The sequence below is a fragment of the Jaculus jaculus genome, chromosome 19, assembly GCF_020740685.1.
Source record: "Jaculus jaculus isolate mJacJac1 chromosome 19, mJacJac1.mat.Y.cur, whole genome shotgun sequence".
NCBI classification, from domain to species: domain Eukaryota; kingdom Metazoa; phylum Chordata; class Mammalia; order Rodentia; family Dipodidae; genus Jaculus; species Jaculus jaculus.
In genome coordinates, this window is record NC_059120.1 from 36,222,516 (window position 1) to 36,241,816 (window position 19,301).

The 19,301-nt window shown below is 43.2% G+C and overlaps 1 protein-coding gene across 2 annotated transcripts in view; it reads right to left on the reverse strand.

Moving 5' to 3' along the window:
- The window catches only part of Slc22a15 (solute carrier family 22 member 15), an 81,360-nt gene that overhangs the window by 18,903 nt on the left and 43,156 nt on the right, over positions 1-19,301 (reverse strand). For both annotated transcript variants that reach the window (XM_004667525.2, XM_045138425.1), the window contains exons 6-8: positions 16,777-16,992; positions 11,847-11,987; positions 9,047-9,132 (exon numbers count right to left, since the gene is read on the reverse strand). In XM_004667525.2, coding sequence (XP_004667582.1) covers positions 9,047-9,132; positions 11,847-11,987; positions 16,777-16,992 — 443 coding nt within the window. The remainder of the gene's footprint in view (positions 1-9,046; positions 9,133-11,846; positions 11,988-16,776; positions 16,993-19,301) is intronic.

Genomic DNA, 19,301 nt, shown 5'->3' on the forward strand with positions numbered 1-19,301 from the left:
TATCCCCAATATTCTCATATTAATGTCTACAGGCTCTTTAGTGATGTTCCTACTTTGATTTCTGCCACAATAATCAGTGTTTTCTCTCTTTCTTATTAGCTTAGAAGGAGGTTAATTAATTTTATTGTTCTTAACAGGCATTTATTTCTTGTATTTATATCTTTTTCTGCTTTCGTTCCACTATATTTTGTTTCTCTCTTACATTTCATATTTTCATTTACTTCTTGCCTTGTGTTACAGTCAGGTTCACATTGTTGGCAGAAAACACCTGACCAAGAACATCTTGTGTGAAAAAAGGTTGATTCTGGCTTACAGACTTAAGGGGAGGCTCCACGATGGCAGGGGAAAATGATGGCATGAACAGAGGGTGGACATCACCTCCTGGCCAACATCAAGCAGACAATAGCAACAGGAGAGTATGCCCAACACTGGCAAGAGGAAGCTGGTTGTAACACCCATAAAACCCGCCCCCAACAATACACCATCTCCAGGAAGCTTTAATTCCCAAATTGCCATCAGCTGGGGACCTAGCATTCAGAACACCTAAGTTTATAGGGGACACCTGAAATCAAATCACCACATTCATAAACTGATAACCATCCATGATATAAAATAGAGTGCATTCAGTCCAACTTTAAAAGTCCCCATAGATTTTAATCAATCCCAATGACATTCAAATATTCCCATAGTCTAAGATTTTTTAACTGGGCCATAATACCAAAACACAACCAAAAAAAATCATAATGGCACAGAATAAACATTCACACTGAAAAAGATGGTATTGGGTATAGCAAAGAAATATTCAATAAATACAAGATTTAAACAGTGTAAACATAAACTCTGTACCTACAAGTCCAGCAATTCTAGTCAGTGACAAGTCTCTAAGTCTGATAATTCTAACCAGCAACAAGTCTCTGGAGTTCCAGTTCCACCCCTCCAGCTATGCTACTCACAGTCCTGGAAAACTTCATCGGGGCTGGCAGCTTTCCTTAGCAGCCATGTCGTGGTCCCTGCATCTCCACTGGGTCTCCACTGCAACCCACGGTTCATCCTCATGGCACCATTGGGGTCTCCATGAGGTAATCTAACAAGCCTGCTTCACATTGCCCATGGTCCATTTCCAAAATACAAGCCTATGTTGGAAATTCAATGACCCCCTCTTTCTTGCATTTCTTATGCTCCATAGTACCAGGAGGACTTCCAACTTGTTAATCCAGGAGGGGGGATGAAGCAGACTTTGAATGGGACATACCTTCAGTATGCAGACCCCTACCAAAGAGTCTACATTCTTCCTGTTGCCCCAATGTAGGCTAGCATGCACAATCTCAATGGGTGTAATCTCTCAAACAATTGTAGCTGAATGGGCAGCAGTTTCAGCCCAAAGGCCTCATTTTTTTTTCTGTGCCATATCCCATTGATCACATCAGTCCATTTCTATACAATGCAACCCTGAACAGGTTCTCAGGACATTGGCATAACAGCAAACCTCTCACACAAACTGCTTCTAGCCCAGTCCAGGAAAAGTTCTTTCTCACTCTCATAAGCCCAACCTCACAGTCCATGGTTCTTACTGCATTCATGTCTTTCAACTCTGACCAGAATAGTCCATCAAGCTGTACTTATAACACTGCAAGGCGTCTCTTAGGACAAGATTTCAAATTCTTCTACATTCTTTCCTCAAAAATCAGCTCCAAGGAAAAGATGATGACATCAAAATAAAAGAAAGACTGATTGAGAGGGGGAGGGGATATGATGGAGAGTGGAGTTTCAAAGGGCAAAGTCGAGGGAAATTACCATGGGATATTGTTAACAATCATGGAAGTTGTTCATTATATAAATATAAAAAATCAGCTCTAAAAGGCCCAAAACTACACTCACAGGTCTAGCAGTAATGATCCCACTTCTTAGTGCCAACTTTGCTGCTATAGTCAGGTGTGCATTGCTGGCAGAAAACACCTGACCAAGAGCAACTTGTGGGAATAAAAAAAGTTTTATTTTGGCTTAAAGACTTGAGGGTAAGTTCCATGATGGCAATGGAAAATGATGGCATTAGCAGAGGGTGGACATCGCCTTCTGGCCAATATCAGGTGGACAACAGCAACAGGAGAATATGCCCAACACTGGCAAGAGGAAGCTGGTTAATAATACTCATAAGCCTGCCTTCAACAATACATTACCTCCAGGAGGCTTTAATTCCCAAATTGCCATCAACTGGGAACCTAGCATTCAGAACACCTAAGTTTATGGGGGAACCTGAATCAAATCACCACATCTTGTGTTTGATGTGGCCTTCCTTTAAAAACTTGCCTTCTATTATCTTAAAATTCTGTGATTTTTAAAAATTATATAAATTTTCATCTAAGTCTTACCTTATCTGCTCTCCATAATTTTTTTTTTTTCCTGAGGTTGGGTCTCACTCTATCTAGTTCAGGCTGACCTAGAATTCACTATGTAGTCTCAGGATAGCTTCAAACTCACAGTGATCCTCTTATGTCTACCTCCTAAGTGCTAGGATTAAAGGCATGTGCCACCACACCCGGCTCAAAACTCTTCATGCTATATATTTTAATTACTGTTCAACTAAGATCTTTTATAAGTTTTTTGGGGGAGTTTTGTGTCCTGTGTATTTTTAGAAGATTATTGTTTCATATTCAAATGTCTAAGGATTTTCCAGGTTTTTCTGTTACTGATTTCTAGATTAATTCCACTCTAGTCAAACAACTTACTTTATAAGTTTTCAATCTTTTAAAATTTCTTATTTACAGTTGCTAGCCCAGAATCTGTGGTAGAGCAAGTGGGAGTCACTGCAGCATTGGTAATCTGTAGATCAACTGGGCTGTGCTGCCTGAGCAGGGTTCCATTATCTGTCTTGTCAATCATCACTGAGTGGGGTAACAAACCAGTAGTCAATCACTGAGAGGGGTAACAAATCAGTCAGTCACTGAGTGGGGTTACAAATCAGTCATTCCCTGAAGGGGGTAACAAGTAAGTCAGTCACTGAGAGGGGTAACAAATCAGTCAGTCCTTGAGTGAGGTAACAATCAGTCAGGCCCTGAGTGGGGTAACAAATCGGTCAGTCCTTGAGTGGTGTACCAGATCAGTCAGTCCCTGAGTGGGGTAATAAATCAGTCAGTTCCTGAGTGAGGTAACAATCATTCAGTCCCTGAGTGAGGTAACAAATCCGTCAGTCACTGAGTGGGGTAGCAAATCAGTCAGTCACTAAGTGAGGTAACAAATCAGTCATTGAGTGAGATAACAAATCAGTCAGTCCCTGAGTGAGGTAACAATCAGTCAGTCACTGAGTGGGGTAACAAACCAGTCAGTCACTGAGATAACAAAGGGGCAAATGAGTTTGGCCTTGTTCTGTTTGCAGCACTGTAGAGGTTTGTTGCACGTTCTCTGAGTTTTATTGTAAGAGGCATACATATTTGGGACTATGATAGCCTTTATTTTTTGGTTTGGGCAAATGTTTTATTTGTTACAGCAAAAGGTAGAAGAAACATATATAGAAAACTTACCTCTCTTTTCCTTCAAGGTAACCTCTGTTACTAATTCAATGTGAAATGTAATGGATCTTTTCTCTAAATACATACTTTTGATCGGGAAATAACTTTTTAAAGTTAGCATACAGATATTTAGGTATGGGAGAATGTTGGGGGAATAGGAAGATTTGGGATGACAAGAGTGATGGGCATCAACAAAAATAAATTACATTTGAGAATGCCAGAATTTATCACTTATAGCTTTTTAAACTGGCCACTTAATTTTTTTTTAATTTTATTTATTTGAGAGAGAGGCAGAGAGAGAGAAAGAGAGGGAGGGAGAGGGAGAGAGAGAAAGGATGTACCAGGGTCTCTAGCCACTACAAACAAATTTCAGATGGATGTTCCACCTTGTACACTGACTTAGATGGATCCTGGGGAAACTGAACCTAGGTCCTCTGGCTTTGCAGGCAAGCACCTTAACCACTAAGCCATTTCTCCAGTCCAAACTGGCCACTTTTAATCATGCACTTAGAGCCAAATCCTTAACGTTCTGGTCATGGTTTTTACAGATATTTTTCTTTACCCCTCTTCCTAAGACCCCAGTTACACATCAGGCCACTAGATATTGTTCCATCACTCACTGTGTTTTGTTAGACTTTATTCAATTATTTAAACGACCTTCTGGATGGTTTCTTTGGTTGGGTCTATGAGCGCGCTGGGCTCCGTCTTCAGTGTCTGCTCTACTGTAACTTTCACCCACCTGCGTCTCATCTCCAGACTCCACGCAGGTTGTCTTAGCTCTTCTGCCTTCTTTGCCGCATGGACGAGGTCTGTAACTACTGTCTAATGCTCTCCTCTCGCTCCATCATCTGTGCCATTTCTGGTGGGGTTTCTCTCCTTGTGCGGGGAGAAGTGGTTTCCCGATTGTCTGCCTATGTGGTGATTCTGACTGAAGGCCACCTGTGAAGGGCACGTGGCAGGTGCTGGAACTTATTGCCTTCTTTCATAAGCAGGGGTCTTTAACTTCTGATCCATCTCTCCTGTCCCTGTCTTCTTTTAAATATTGTTTGGACTTTGTTCTGTGGGGTCGTTAAATTATGCAGAATCACTCAATCCTGTGTTTTGTTTTTAAGCACTTTTAGGGCAAGTAGAGAATGGCTTCTTGTCTAGGACCAGTTTGGCTCAGGAGGTCTCTATCTCACGTTTAGTGCTTGACTAAAGAGCTCAGGAAACATTCTTGGCCCTAGGTTCCTAGGATGGCTCTGCCTGCTCTTGTCTGGTGATCTTCTCTTTTTGTCTAATGGTCTTCCCCACTCCCATCTGGTATTCTCTCCACTCCTCTGTGGCAATCCTTCCATTCCCACCTGGTGATCTTCCCCTCTTCTTTCTGGTAGTTCTCCCTGCTCCCATCTGGTGATCCTTCCCTCTCCTCTCTGGTGATCTTCCCATCTCTTCTCTGGTGGTCCTCCCTGCTCCCATTTAGTGATCCTTCCTTCTCCTCTCTGGTGATCCTCTCCTCTCCTCTAGTGGTACTCCCCAATCCTGTCTGGTGATCCTCCTCACTCCTGTCCTGTGTGATGATATTCCCCTCTCCTCTAGTGCTCCTCCCCTTGAGCTTGGTAGCTTCCTCTCCTGTACACACAGGTTAAGAAGCTGCAGTCACAGTGGATTCCTCAGCAGACCCCTGGAGGCCTTCCTCAGTACAACTTACTCCTCTCCAGTATTTTTCTCCAGCAAATTCCAGCCACCTGGGGCTCCCCAAATTTAATATCTACTCCTCAATTCAGTAAAGATGCCAGGAATTGCACTTCCCTCTCGGCCCTGTAGCTTGGAGACCCTGACTGAGGACCCTCCTAGAATTCACTGTGGCTAGCTGCCTTCTCTCAGGGGTCACTGTCTATGCAGCCTGTCGACCAATATCCGGATATATTATGCGGTTTTATAGTTGCTTAAAAAGATAGCTGGTCTCCACTTGAACATGGCCTAAAATTCAAGTTCCCACAGCACTAGTCAGCTCTCACACAGCACTGTCCTTTATTTTAAGTTTTGGCTCAATAATTTCCCTCATTAGATTGCATGACCTCCTGCACATAAAGAGCTTCCAACACACAGTCAACCAATATTGCAAGCTTAGGGTCCTCCAAGCAGCATAGATATCAAGTAGATGTCTAGAGACCGGTCTGTCTAATAAATATAGATGCAACACCAACTGCTACCACCACTCCTAGAGGAGAACACGGGGTCCTCTAGCAAGAGTAGAGATCAAGCACATACCTAAAGACCAGCCGCATGATAAACATAGATGCAATACCACCTGCTCACATCACTGTCAGAGGAGAACATTTACTAGGAGGCCAACCCATAAGCAAGATAGAGTGGCTAGAAAACTCCCACCTAGCTCAGATGAATGTCCTTTATCTGAAATGCTTGGAATTTTTTTTATTCTGGAATATTTCCACATGATAATAAATATGTGGGGGATGGAGCTCAAGTCTAAGGAGAAAATTCATTTATGAGCTACATCTGTCTCATACACATGATCTGAAGGTACTTTGTAAAGTACACTTAGTGTCTTTAAGTTGTGACTGCAGTCTATCACATGAGGTCAAGTCTGGAATTTTTCATCAGGGGCATCAAGTCAGTTTAATATCAGTGCTCAAAATGTTCAGGTTTTGGAGAATTTCAGAATTTTGGATTTTTTCCGAATTTTGGATCACGGATGGTTAACTTATAAATTACAGGCTTCAAGATACCAATCTATGTTTTAGTTTACTGTCTGTGTCTCCTAGAGATATATCCACAATATCCACAAATGCCCCATATACAAAAAAGCCAGAATCATATGTAGATGCTACAAAGAAGTCAGTGGGTACATGGGCACCCGAGTTGGCAGAAAGGAGAGAATGCAAGCGTATTTGGTGGGGAAAACTGAGGGAAGCAGTAGTGGAGAAATGAGTGATTTCTAAGTGCAATGGAGACAAGAAGAGTTTTTCAAATGGCTAGGTCTTTTCTTAATATGTATTTATCAGAACTTTCATGGTATGTATCTTAAAACTGACAAAGACAAATTTAATAAGAAAACAAACAAAATGTTTTAAATAGTGAGTACACATAGTTTAAAGAGTATTTTTTTTTTTTTTACTCTAAAGAAGATAAGATTCAGGAATGGCTGAAAGACTGCAAGTATAGAAGGGATTATGCAGAAAAAAAAAATGAGACCATCTGTTCTCCTTCTCCAGTGATGAATCAAATTAAAGGGAATGGGCTCAACGATAATAGAAAAGGATCATTCTAGCAGTAATGGTCATTAGAAATAGACAGCATTTAACAAAGGTACATTGCCAACTTCTTTCCTAGGAAATCTTTGAGGATAGACAGGCTATCCCCTTTCCATAAGTATAACAGGGGTACATTCCCGAGGCGCCTCCGCAGTGTGTGGAAAACGCTGTGCTTGGTGTGTCTCACTCAGTGTCCACCAAGGGGCACAATCAACAAAGGTTCCAGCTGCTCTTGGAACAGATGGAAATGAAGAGGGAGGGTCTGGCTGATCTGGGTAGAAGGCCAGACATCTGCATTCACCTTGGATTTTTGTTCTGTTACTTATAATGAGAAGATTGTAAGAAAGGGCCATGTGCGTGTCCCAGTGTTTAGCGTGGGGGTGGCAGGTACCTGGTGTGTTTAGAACTAGGAGGAAGGAAGGCCATCAAATGCCTTGGCTTCCAGAGACGTGGTGAGATACTGGTCTGTAAGTTTCTTTCTAGGAGGTGATACAATATAATACACAAAATGCTGGTCTTTGGTGAGCAAAGAACATCTGAATCCCCGATGTGCCTATACACAGCAAACCCTGCTAGGCATAAAGCTACAACTGGAAGCCTATTATCTCACACAAGAAATGAGCAAACTTACTGATTCTTCATTTGACATGATTCAGGGCAAATCTCCATGGGCTTACTATAATCTGGGCTAAATCTCCAGTGAAGTTAGAGAATAGTGTTCACTGTTTCAAGACACTGAACTTCAGCTGGTGACCGACTGCAAACTAAGTACACTGGAGGGTCACAAGGCAAGAAGATGAGCCTTGTCAGCATCGTGGAGCAGACACTTAACCCAAGGGGCACTTTACACACAGCATGCCTGAGTGAGACATGAGTCCTTCACATGTTCAAGAAATTGTCAAAACTATGTCAAACTGTCTCCTCACAACGCCCACTTGGAATACAAACTCCCAAAGCCCCCCACCCCCTCCCGCCAGCTCTCCAGAAGAGAGTTTTTGTTAGACCACATGCCCCTGCAACATACGCTTGTTAAGACCCACTCCTCCTTGTTCAAAACCACGACTCAAGCCTCGGCTCCCAATGTAGTAACTGGCATGCCTTTGGTGTGCAAGTACAAACAACAGCCAAAGTTGAAACCCTGCAGTATCTGTGTACCAACATGTAGATTTCCTCTTCTTTCCTCCCTCCTCTCCTGTCCTCTCTTCCCTCTCCCCTTCCTCCCCCTCCCCTCCACTCCCCTCTTCTTTTCTTTTCTTTTCTTTTCTTTTCTTTTCTTTTCTTTTCTTTTCTTTTCTTTTCTTTTCTTTCCTTTCTTTTCTTTTTGGTTTGCTGACACAGTGTCTCACTCTAGCCGGGGCTGGCCTCCAACTTGCTAGTAGGTTGGCCTCAAGCTTAGGATGCCACTGCCTCAGTGGTATGGGATGCATACACACACCACATCTGGTTCTACAGAATTCCATGTAGGGGTTATAAGCAGATGAGGTGAGGATGTCTAAGGGACACCTTTTTTTTTAGTATTTTATTTTAATTTATTTATTTTGAGAGAAGGAAAGAGGATGAGAGAGAGAGAGAGAATGGGCAAACCAGGGCTTTCAGCCACTGCTGACGAACTCCAGACACGTGCGCCCCCTTGTGTATCTGGCTTATATGGATACTGGGGAATCCAACAGAGGTTCTTTGGCTTTGCAGGCAAGAGCTTTATCCACTAAGCCACTTTCCAGCCCAAGAGACACCTTTTGAAGCTGTTTGCATAGCAAAGCAAAGATCCCAATGCTTCCTAAAAATGCTTCATCTACTTTACAATGACTGTTCATTGTGATCAACAGGAAGATTATATTAATGTTGCTGTTATTATTACCAGGGTCTCCTGGAAGCACAGATGGAGGTACTGAGGGGTGCCAAAGCCCCCTCTGAGAACCTGTGTCTCCAGTTTGGGGATTGGCTGGAATGTGGAGTGCCATTTGCAGCCTGGGATGGAGCTTCTTTCTGTGCAGAACTAACCAGCCTTGGCTTTCCCCATCATCAAATAAACTAACATCACCAGTGCTGCATCCCAGCCACCCCAGATGGTAGCTTAATAGGCTGAAAGAATTAATAGTGCACCTCCAAGCACATTATTCACCCAGAGAATGGGAGGAATCTGGCCTATTGTCCCCCATACAATTGCTAAATAATATGCAATCACAGAAATGAAGCATGGCATATGGTAATCTCTCTAGTACATTGACAGTCATTGTAATAAAAGTGCTATTCAAAACCCGCAGAGAAATTTGAAAAGCATACCTTTCTTTTCAGGAAGAAACATCACAATAAGACAAGACAGTCCTCCTAGGCACAGAAATGCTGCTAATGTCCGCTTCCGGCCAAACCTAAATAGAAATAAATTATAGACGTCTGTTAAGAATCTTATAAATTCATCTGCGCCTTCCTCCCAACTTTGCTATTTAAAATGGCCTCAGTTTCATTTTTCTTAAGGTGTGAGTAGCAAATGTGCTGGTTAGGAGAGGGATCAGATATAAAATAACCACCATAAAAAGAGAAGCGCACCGGGTGGCAGGGCTCCATTGTGTGCCCTGGAAAGCACATGGAGTCATTGTGGTTCTAGGAGTGTGTACTCTGTTCCAGGCACTGTTTGAAATGTGTCCTAGCAATGAACTTAACCCCGAACAACAAGCCCAGAACCCCGCATTGGTGCATCTTCAGTCTTCCAGAGAAGGAAAATGACACAGAGAATGCAGCTTCTAACTGGTCCATTCCCTGGTTTCCTGAATCTTATGGAGTTGAAAGTTTTCAACATGGTTTTTAAAAAGTCTTTCTCTTAGAAATATAAATAGGAAAAAAAATTCTTGTTAGTGGTTTTGAATTAAGTAAAATGTAGTGTACACTTCAAGATGACTTTCTTTTTTGTTGTTTTGTTTTGTTTTTAACAAATGTTTTTTATTTTATTTTATTTGCAAGCAGAGAGATGAAAGAGAGAATGGGCATGCCAGGGTCTTCTGCCATTGCCAACAAATTCCACATGCACGTGCCACTTTGTATTCCAACTTTATGTGGGGATAGGGGAATTGAACCCACAATGTCAGGCTTTGCTAGTGAGCAACTGTAATGGCTGATCCTTCTCCCCAGCCCCAGACTGACTTTCAAATAAGAGCTCTAGATGGGGAAAGCTATTAACATTGATAATCAATCTCAGTTTGCCAGGGGCCAGCAACATGCCAGGTAGGTGGCTAGCAGCTAAAGGAGCACTTGTACTTCTGATAACAACTGGTCAGGGGAACTCTGATCCCTGCTTTGAGGATGAGGATGAATGGAAGCTCAATGAGGAACTTAGCGAGGTCATAAAACTAACACAAGGCTAGACAGGCACTAAAGTCAGCTTGATCCTTTCCTCTACTCCAGACTCCAGCCCTGCCTCTAGGCAATGGTTGCTGGGAGACAAGAAAGGTCTAGAATCTTCTCTTCCAGATCTAAGAGCCAGTATGGAATGCCTTTCAAGTGATATGTACCCTGGTAGGGCTGGCCCTAGAGATGGAAACAGAGGCTGCCCTCACAGCTCTGGTGAGACTGTAAGCGGCCACCAAGGGAAGTGGCAGCAGCAAAGGAACAGCACGCGGCACAGGGGGCTGCTGGGTGAGACCTGAGGCTGAAGGCTGACCTGGGCCTCAGACCATGACGAACGTGATCCACAGGGCACTCGCCCAGGAGTCAACCCGGGCTCAACCACCGCCAAGTCCTGATAGTGAAGGGCTCGGCTGAAGCAGGCTGGCAGCAGCGTGAGCCACCATGCTAAAGAGAGCCTAGTCTGGGAGAGAGTGACAACCGCACAAGGCAACCGAAAACAAGCGATTTTTAAACCTAGTACACTGCTGCTCTATGGAAACGAAATCAAATGACGATGGAATCATGAAAGTGTGGTGATATACACAATGGAGTTTTACTCAACTATAAGGAAAATGAAGTTACAAAATTTTCTGGAAAGATGGATAAAACTGGAAAATATTATGCTGAGTGAGGTAATCCAAGCCCAGGAAGACAAAAGTCATATGTTCTCTCTTATATGTGGGTCCTAATTCTGTGTTGTGTGTGTGTGTGTGTGTGTAAATACAGTAGGTATGTGTGTAAATAAGGGAGCGCAAAGCAGAGTACGGGCTGTGATTGCAGATAGGAGACCATGGGAGAGCAGAATAATGATAAGAAGTGTAATACGAAAGGAAAAAAGAGGTTAAGTTATGGGGAAGGCACAAGAGGAAATGGGGAAAGGAAGCCAAAAAAAACCTTGACAGCACCATAATTAAGCCCAGTTCTTTAAATTTTTGAAAATGAGAAGATGGGGCTGGAGAGATGGCTTAGCAGTTAAGGCACTTGCCTGCAAAGCCTAAGGACCCATGCTCGACTCTCCAGATCCCAAGTAAGCCAGACCCTCCAGGTGACACAAACAAGCAAGGTCACATGTGCGGACAAGATGGTGCATGTATCTGGAGTTCAACTGCAGTGGCTGAAGGCCCTGGCATGCCCATTCTCTCTACTCTCCCTCCACTTACCTCTTTCTCTTTCACTTCCAGATTAAAAAAAAAAAATGAGGGGAGGGTGTTCCGTGAACAACTGTGAATATACATTTCAGGACTGTGCTTTCTGCTCATGAGTAGCAAAAGCAGGATGTCCTCTTCCCCTCCACAGAGCAGGCCTTAGGAGGTAAAAAAAAGTCCTTCTTGTCCTGTTCAGCAGTTTGATTTTACTTTTGTCTTTCTGCTTTTAAAAACTTCTAAATACTAATTGTCAAGTTGGTAGAATTTTATCTACATGAAGCTAGCAACCCAATCAGTGAGATCAAACAGTTTATATATGAGAGTATTCAACAAGCCTCAGATGGCAATGCCTTTAACGCTGGGTTAAAGTCTATGTAAATACTCTTCCTCATGAAACTCAGGAACTACTACAGTAAAAACTGAAATTAGCTGCCTATGGCCTGAAAGAAACTCTAATCACCATGGCAATTAGTAACCACTGCCTACTGCCCAAGAACAGACTCTTTAGGCATGTCCACACATCCTCGGAGACGTGCCTCGTTCTGATCCATACTCACCACGTTTGGTTGATGAGGTAGATGCAGAGAGGGTAAGATGGAATCTCTATAAGGCCGGACAGGGCCAGGTTGGCATAAATACTTCCCCCTAGGTCCCCCGCACTCAGGGTGAGGCCATAATACACCAGACTGCACACAAACCTACAGTTGGGGAATGGGAGGGTCAAAGGACAAGGAGGTAAGAGATAGGATCACAGAAAAAATGCAAAATCATTTTCAGGAGAGATTAAAATAGCACCAGTTCAGTGTAATACAATCTGCTGTAAGCCATGCAACTCCCACTATGCTTCTATCCTGTTAAAAAACAAAACATAATGGGGTGTGGAAGTGATTTATGTATACATATTAGACAAAGCAAATGGATGGCCAGTCCCTGAAGGAGGAAGGACATTGTTCCTGCCTCCTTAAGCATTTGTGCACTGAAGAGAAAACAATGGCTCTGTTCTTGCTCTATTTAATCCAACAATTTACAAAGCAAGGGCTCCAGCCCTGTGATAGTATCTGAAAGACTGGAGAGTCTCCCATGGAGAATGTCCAGGAAGAAACTGCCAATGGGCTGGCTAGCAAGTGTGGGCTGGGATGTGACTGGATCCTCTGAAGAGTCAGCTGCAGGCCCCAAATCCATTCCCTACCATCCAAGCACTTCCCAGCCAAGGCCGGCACCACACCCCACACTGGGTAGGAACACTTGCTACAGAGCAGAGAACAACGGGCCAGGGGCACAGCAGAGCCCTTAAGAAGAAATGAATGTATTTCTGCACACCCTTTCTGAAATCCACATGAGCGAGAACCTCCCAGCCTGGGCACCGTGTGAGATACACACCATGACCTGCTGTGGAAAACCAAACGCCAAGGAGCTTGGATCACCAGAGTGCCAACCTGAAGCTCCAGGCCAGAGTGAAGGACGTAACCGGAGCTTCCGGGACCAGTCAACTGCAGTATTAGAAACCAGAACGAGTAGCTATACAAACTCCAAGCTGGACCTACTGCAAGGTGTCTGGTAAACCAGAAATTCCTACTCAAGACATATTGATGTTTTCTGCAATTCAGTGTGACCAGTGCCTGTTAAAGAGGTACTCATTGGGCTGCAGAGATGGCTTAGTGGTTAAGCGCTTGCCTGTGAAGCCTAAGGACCCCAGTTTGAGACTTGATTCCCCAGGACCCACGTTAGCCAGATGCACAAGGAGGCACACGCATCTGGAGTTCGTTTGCAGTGGCTGGAGGCCCTGACGCACCCAACCTCTCTCTCTTTCCTCCTCTCTGTCACTCTCATATAAATAAATAAAAATTTAAAAAATTAAAAAAAGAGGTACTCATTTGTGTCCCTTCCATTTTCCTTAGACAAAGCTTGGGGAGCAGTGTCTGTGTTGGAATCAAATGGGGAAGAGAAAGCTTGATTCCTCTCTCCATTAAGACACAGCAGTGGCCAGGTGTTTGGGCTGTTAAGAACAGGCTATCGTGGGCAGAGGGTGTAGCTCAGTGGCAGGGCAGTGGAGCCCTTGGCCTGCATGTGGGAGGCCCTGGGTTCAATGCCCTGTACCACGAAGAAGTAGGCTATGGTGATGCGGGGGGAAGGGGGGTGCAGGACTCCCAGAAATAGCAGCGAGGTGACTGCTGCCCTTTGCTCCTCGGTAGGGTAGAGCTGCCCCTGGACGCTGAAGTGCAGGAGCAGTGCTGCAGCTGGATCACCACAGGAAGGATGCAAGGTGACAGTTCCTGCTTCCCCTGTCCCCTAGGTACCTTGCATACACACATAAGGCTAAACCAATGCAAATCATGCAGTTTTTAAAAGTAGTTTTAAAAATGCTTTCCACCTGCAGAACAGACCTTGCTCTTACCTAATGCTTTTGTGCATACGTGCTTGCATGCGTGCGTGTGTGTGTGGGCGCATGTGCACGTACAAGTGTGTGGATCTAGTCCACATTTAACATAAAAATTCTGGCCATGCAAACACACCTATGTAGACCAAGTTGGGATAGCTGTGAGTCAGGGCAAGAATAGTGAAAGCCTCTCTTTTCAGATGGTGATGACCACTGGGATGACCTAAAAGGCACCATAGTGCTAAGATGTGACAGAGGAGTGCTCAGCACTGAAACATCTCTATCACACCTTCCAAGGCTCAGGGACCACTGCAGAAGAGGTGATGAAAGGAATGTAGGAGCCAAAGGAAGGGCAGGACTCATTACAATACAATCATTCGGATACAAATTGGCCTTGATATTCATGACCTCACAGTGCCTAGCACTGCCTTCACAAGACCCTCATAATAGGAGGAAAAGATGATATCAAAATAAGAGAGACTAGCCGGGCATGGTGGTGCATGCCTTTAATCTCAGCACTTGGGAGGCTGGGGTAAGAGGATCGTTATGAGTTCGAGGCCAGCCTGGGCTAGAGTGAGACCCTATCTTGAAATAAATAAATAGAGACTAATGGAGAGAGGGAGAGGAAAGCAGGGGAGAGGAGGGAATTGTCATGGTTTATCATCTGCAAGTAAGGAAACTGTCAAAAAGGAAATAGACAAAGCCCATTCAGGTCAACAGGGGCATTTAGTTAGCGGTGATGGCGAGAGAACAGGACAGCAGGAGGATGGGAAGCCACACTGTCCCCTAGTCTCTGCTGTGCAAGGGGCCTTCATGCCAGAATTTGTCACTGGCATGCACTCTTAAAGCTATTAAAATCATTTCAATATTCTTTAAATATCTGAAACAAAGTTTAAAAGGCTTGCATAATATTTAACAGTATATTTAGGGTATGAACAAAATATTTGAAGAGGCACTTCTGTGGGAAATAACAAAAGGAACAGATGTTAAACAACGTGATATAACTTTACTCCCAAGTTAGTTTTCTTCCATGGCATAGCCATAGAAAAGGTTTTAGAATTTTATAGCATTGACAAAAGAATGAAACAGGTGGACAATTAGGACATGTTGTAACATTCTGAGCCTCGGGGAAGAGGTTCTTTGGAGATGAGCTCCTTTGCTGTATACGAAATAAAACAAACAGGGCTAAGCTCTCTCATTTTGTACCTTGTAAAAATCAGACCCTGGAGGTTAATATACCTGGAAGAAAACTGAAAATTTAAGCAAAAATAAAAACAGCAAGCAATTCTCCACAAGTAGATGCCTCCTCCAAGCCAAGGGGTTTAACTGACTGCCTGCTACATGACAAGCATCTCCAAGTCTGACAGAGTATTTTGTTCCTGAACATAGTCCCAAGCGATCACTTTTACTTGTGAGACCCTCAAATCATAGCTGTATGATGTGCTACTGGGTTGGGTTTGTAGAGGATCTCTTAATCTCCATGTCCCAAGCTTGTCGACTCTGCTCGACATTCCCATGCTCCTGTGCACATATGCAGTGCTGGCTCTGTGGGAGAAGGCAGTCGCCGGCGAGCAGCGGCCTGTGACCGTGCAGGTGGCAGTCAGTACATGGGAAGGAAAACAGCATCGCGACACAGAAAGTTTTCTCCTTAGCTCTTATTCTCAAGCTACAGTTGTTTTCAGCTTTACATGTTAAGACTGCTCTCTTATAGGGCAAAAAATGACGACATTAAAGTAGAAGAGGGGGAAAAAAATAAAATAGAAGAGGGACCAGTTGGAAAAAAGAAGGCGCTCCGTAGAGAGCTGAACCAGGAGGAAGGACGAAGGAGGGTGGTGGTGGGTGTTATGATAAAGGGTACATGGTGCCCTTGTAACATAGGTATGGAGGTTGTCAATAAATTTTTTTTAAATACTTAAGCAGACATTGTTCCAGTATTAGCATAAGAATTAAAGAACATTAGGCTGTGTGTATTCTACAAATTATGCCTGTTTTTAGGTATCTAAATAATCCCATAAAATAAAAAAAAAATTCCCATAGTTACTTTCTTTTTCCCTCCTATGAAAATCTATATAAACAGCACAATCACCCTTAGGCCAGCATTATGATGATTGTGCACAGTACTGGGCAGGTGACAGCCATGGCATTTTCATGAAATGGACAGTATTAAAACTAAAATGCATACAAACTGCATGTGCACATCACTTCCTCCTTCCCACAGCTTCACTAAAGGGTGCTATCTGGGGACACCAGATGCACCTTACACGAACCCTGGAGGACAGGGAGACATGGAAGAATATGCCAAGCAATAGGAAACCAGGCTGAGACTGCTAACATTTCATGCACTGATCTGGTCTGTGGCCAGGGTCCATCACCTCAAACTCCTAGGATTCCATCAGCACAAGGGAAAAGCTTTCGCTCACCTCAGTGAGTTTGTGAGCTGAGTGAGTGCCACGGCCAGCGTGGCCCAGATGATGCAACTGAACTGTGCTAAGAAACTGCTTGATTTCAAAACCACAGGCAGCTAGTTTTTTATTATTATTTATTTATTTTAGAGTGACTGAGAGAGAGAAAGAGGCAGATAGAGAGAGAGAGACAATGGGTGTGCCAGGGCCTCCAGCCACTGCAAACGAACTCCAGACATGTGCGCCCCCTTGTGCATCTGGCTAACGTGGGACCTGGGGAACCGAGCCTCAAACCAGGGTCCTTAGGCTTCACAGGCAAGCGCTTAACCACTAAGCCATCTCTCCGGCCCACAGGCAACTCTTTTTAAAGTCTTGTTTAGGAACTCTTTAGATTCTGGTAGACTTGTTTGCTCACTTGCCATCTGTTTTTGCAAACGAGGTCTTAAATGTTTCTATTAAATACTTCATGAATAAAGATGTGTTTCTAATGTCTACTTACTCAAATTCTGAAATCCTGCCAAGGAGGCACCATCACCTTCTGCCTGAGAGAGCAGAGGAGTGTGCGCAGCAGGTGGAGGGCCAGGGACCGTGTTTTTGTGAAAACAGCTTCATGCTAACAGGAGGTAAATATTCCTACAACCCTGAAGAAGGAAGAGATTACTGAGACCTTTCGCACCCTGAATTTAAGGTCACAAAATACCGAATTACCAGATGAACATCAGGATCAGGGTGTGTCCCAAGAGAACTCGGTACCGGAAGAGATCCAGGAAACTTCCTGTCTCCTTGGCGCTCCGGTTGGCCGGATGTGATAGTGAGAACGTGCACCTGAGCTTGCGGTTCCTCCTGGCGATGAGGTACAGTGCCTCCTCGGCCTCACTCAGTCGACCCTGGGAGTATAACCAACGAGGTGATTCAGGAATGTATCTGAAAGAGATGTCATTAAAGGCTGTATATTCAAACAGGTGCATGTGCAGCGGGGAGACCAGCACCCCTCAGGAACGGATTCCCTCGCCACAGCTAGTTCTGCTTAGGCCGAAAGTTTGACTTTCCCAGTGCCATACATATGAGAGAGGAAGAGAGAAAGGCCTTTTGTTTCTGTTTTTGAGATAGAGTCTCACTCTGGCCCAGGCTGACCTGGAATTAACTATGTACTCTCAGGGTGACCTCGAAGTCACAGCAATCCTCCTGCCTCTGCATCCCTAGTGCTGGGATTAAAGACATGTGCCACCATGTGTGGCCCAGGAACATATTCTTTTAAATTTGTTTTGTTTTGTTTTTATTTGAGAGTGACAGACAGAGAAAGAGGCAGAGAGAGAGAGAGAGAGAGAGAGAGAGAGAGAGAATGGGCGCACCAGGGCCTTCAGCCACTGCAAACGAACTCCAGATGCATGTGCCACCTTGTGCATCTGGCTTACATGGGTCCTGGGGAATCAAGGCTCGAACTGGGGTCCTTAGACTTCAAACCTAAGTACTTAACTGCTAAGTCATCTCTCTAGCCCCCCAATAACCTGTTTTTAAAACTGGTTAAAAAGGTATAGTTTACATTTATTTATGTAAATGGCATTTCATGAATGATGTATATTCTCTCAAAGCATAGGTCAGACACAGTTTAAATCTTGGCCAGATGTCATTAGAATAATATAGTAGTGGCAATATTTTATAATTTTTTTTGAGACAAAGTTTTGCTGTGTAGCTCAGGCTGGCCTAAAACTCAAGACCACCTTGCCTCAAAAATGCTGAGATTACAGGCATATACCACCATGCTTGGCCAGTGGGGGTTTTAAGTTCTGAAAAACTCTGACATTAGGACAGAAATATTTACTAGCTAATTAAACAAAGAATTGTTAAGAGTGTTTGTAACATGAGACATGTTCCTGAGGAGGGAGAGATTATTTTAAGACTATACAGATGAGACAGTCATCCCCTTCCCCACATCGGAATTTTCACTGCTTCAAGTCATCAAGTCAGCCAACATTTTTAGTATGCCCTGAAGACATTTCCTGGTCCACCAGGGTCTTAAGGAATAAAAGTCATTTATAGGAGAACTCTCTCTATAAAACAATCATTGTTTTCTACAGTCATAGAGTGTTGAATAATTACATCACACAATTTCAAAGTGTGTATATTATGTAGCTTTTATTTATTTTTGCATCTTCACTGTTCTGCATATATTTTTTTCATGAACTTTTCAAAGATAAAACTGTATCACAATGATACACTTTCTTCAAAAGAAATCTAATCTTACACTATCTGCCTAAAAAGAAATTTTGATGGATAAAATTAGCTGGTCAAGGAATTCCCCATGTCTTTCAGTAAGGACAGTGAAAACACTACAGGATTTGGAGGCCCAGTGGTCGACAATAACCATTTATTGAGCATTTCCACTTACACAGAGCAGTGTAACAGGTGTCTAGAGGAAAGATGCTGGAAACACAACACGGGAATTTTCACAGGAGTTTGACTACTGAGAAAGAGAATACTCATGCACATTAGAATGTCAACAAAAGCCAGAACAAAGTCTTCATCATCTTGGGAAATCCACTACTCATTTCCTCGCTGTCATTGTTACTGACAGACAAGGAAATAATGGCACAAACAGTGTTCTGTTGGAAGCAATCTGCCAATTAACTGGATTGATTGGCCCAATGCACATAGAACTACTGTGTATAGCCACCTGGTCCAGTTTCACTGTCACTGAAAAGAACTAAAAGACACTTGCCCTGATTACATAGATAATGTATATGAAAGTAAGTTAAAGCTGAGCAGGATTAGAAGGAGTGAAAAAGAATCCACAGGATTATGAAAAAGTGCTCTTGTCTTGGATATCCAATATACTAAAACTCTCATCAAAGGTACCCAAAAATAAGTTTTTATACAGATTGATACCTTATACATTCTGGTTTACTTTATTACTTGTTAATATCACTATGCTATGTTCTAAATGAATCACAAATAACAAAAATGGGTCATTGGAGAATTAATTAAAACTGTCTTTTATAAGAAAAAGAAGAAACTATAAGCTAATCTAATTGCCAAGATGGAACTCATTATTTAATTTACCTCCCATGCAATGCTAATGCTGCAAAAATGTATGGTTAAGTCATAGTATATTCACAAAAGAAAGATATTTTCATGGTTTGAGAGGTAGCCAGTTGCATTCTTTTGGAAATTTACTGTACTGTTTCAATGTGTTAAATGCCTTGTTGTAAAGTCAAATTTTAGGTCTAGAATTT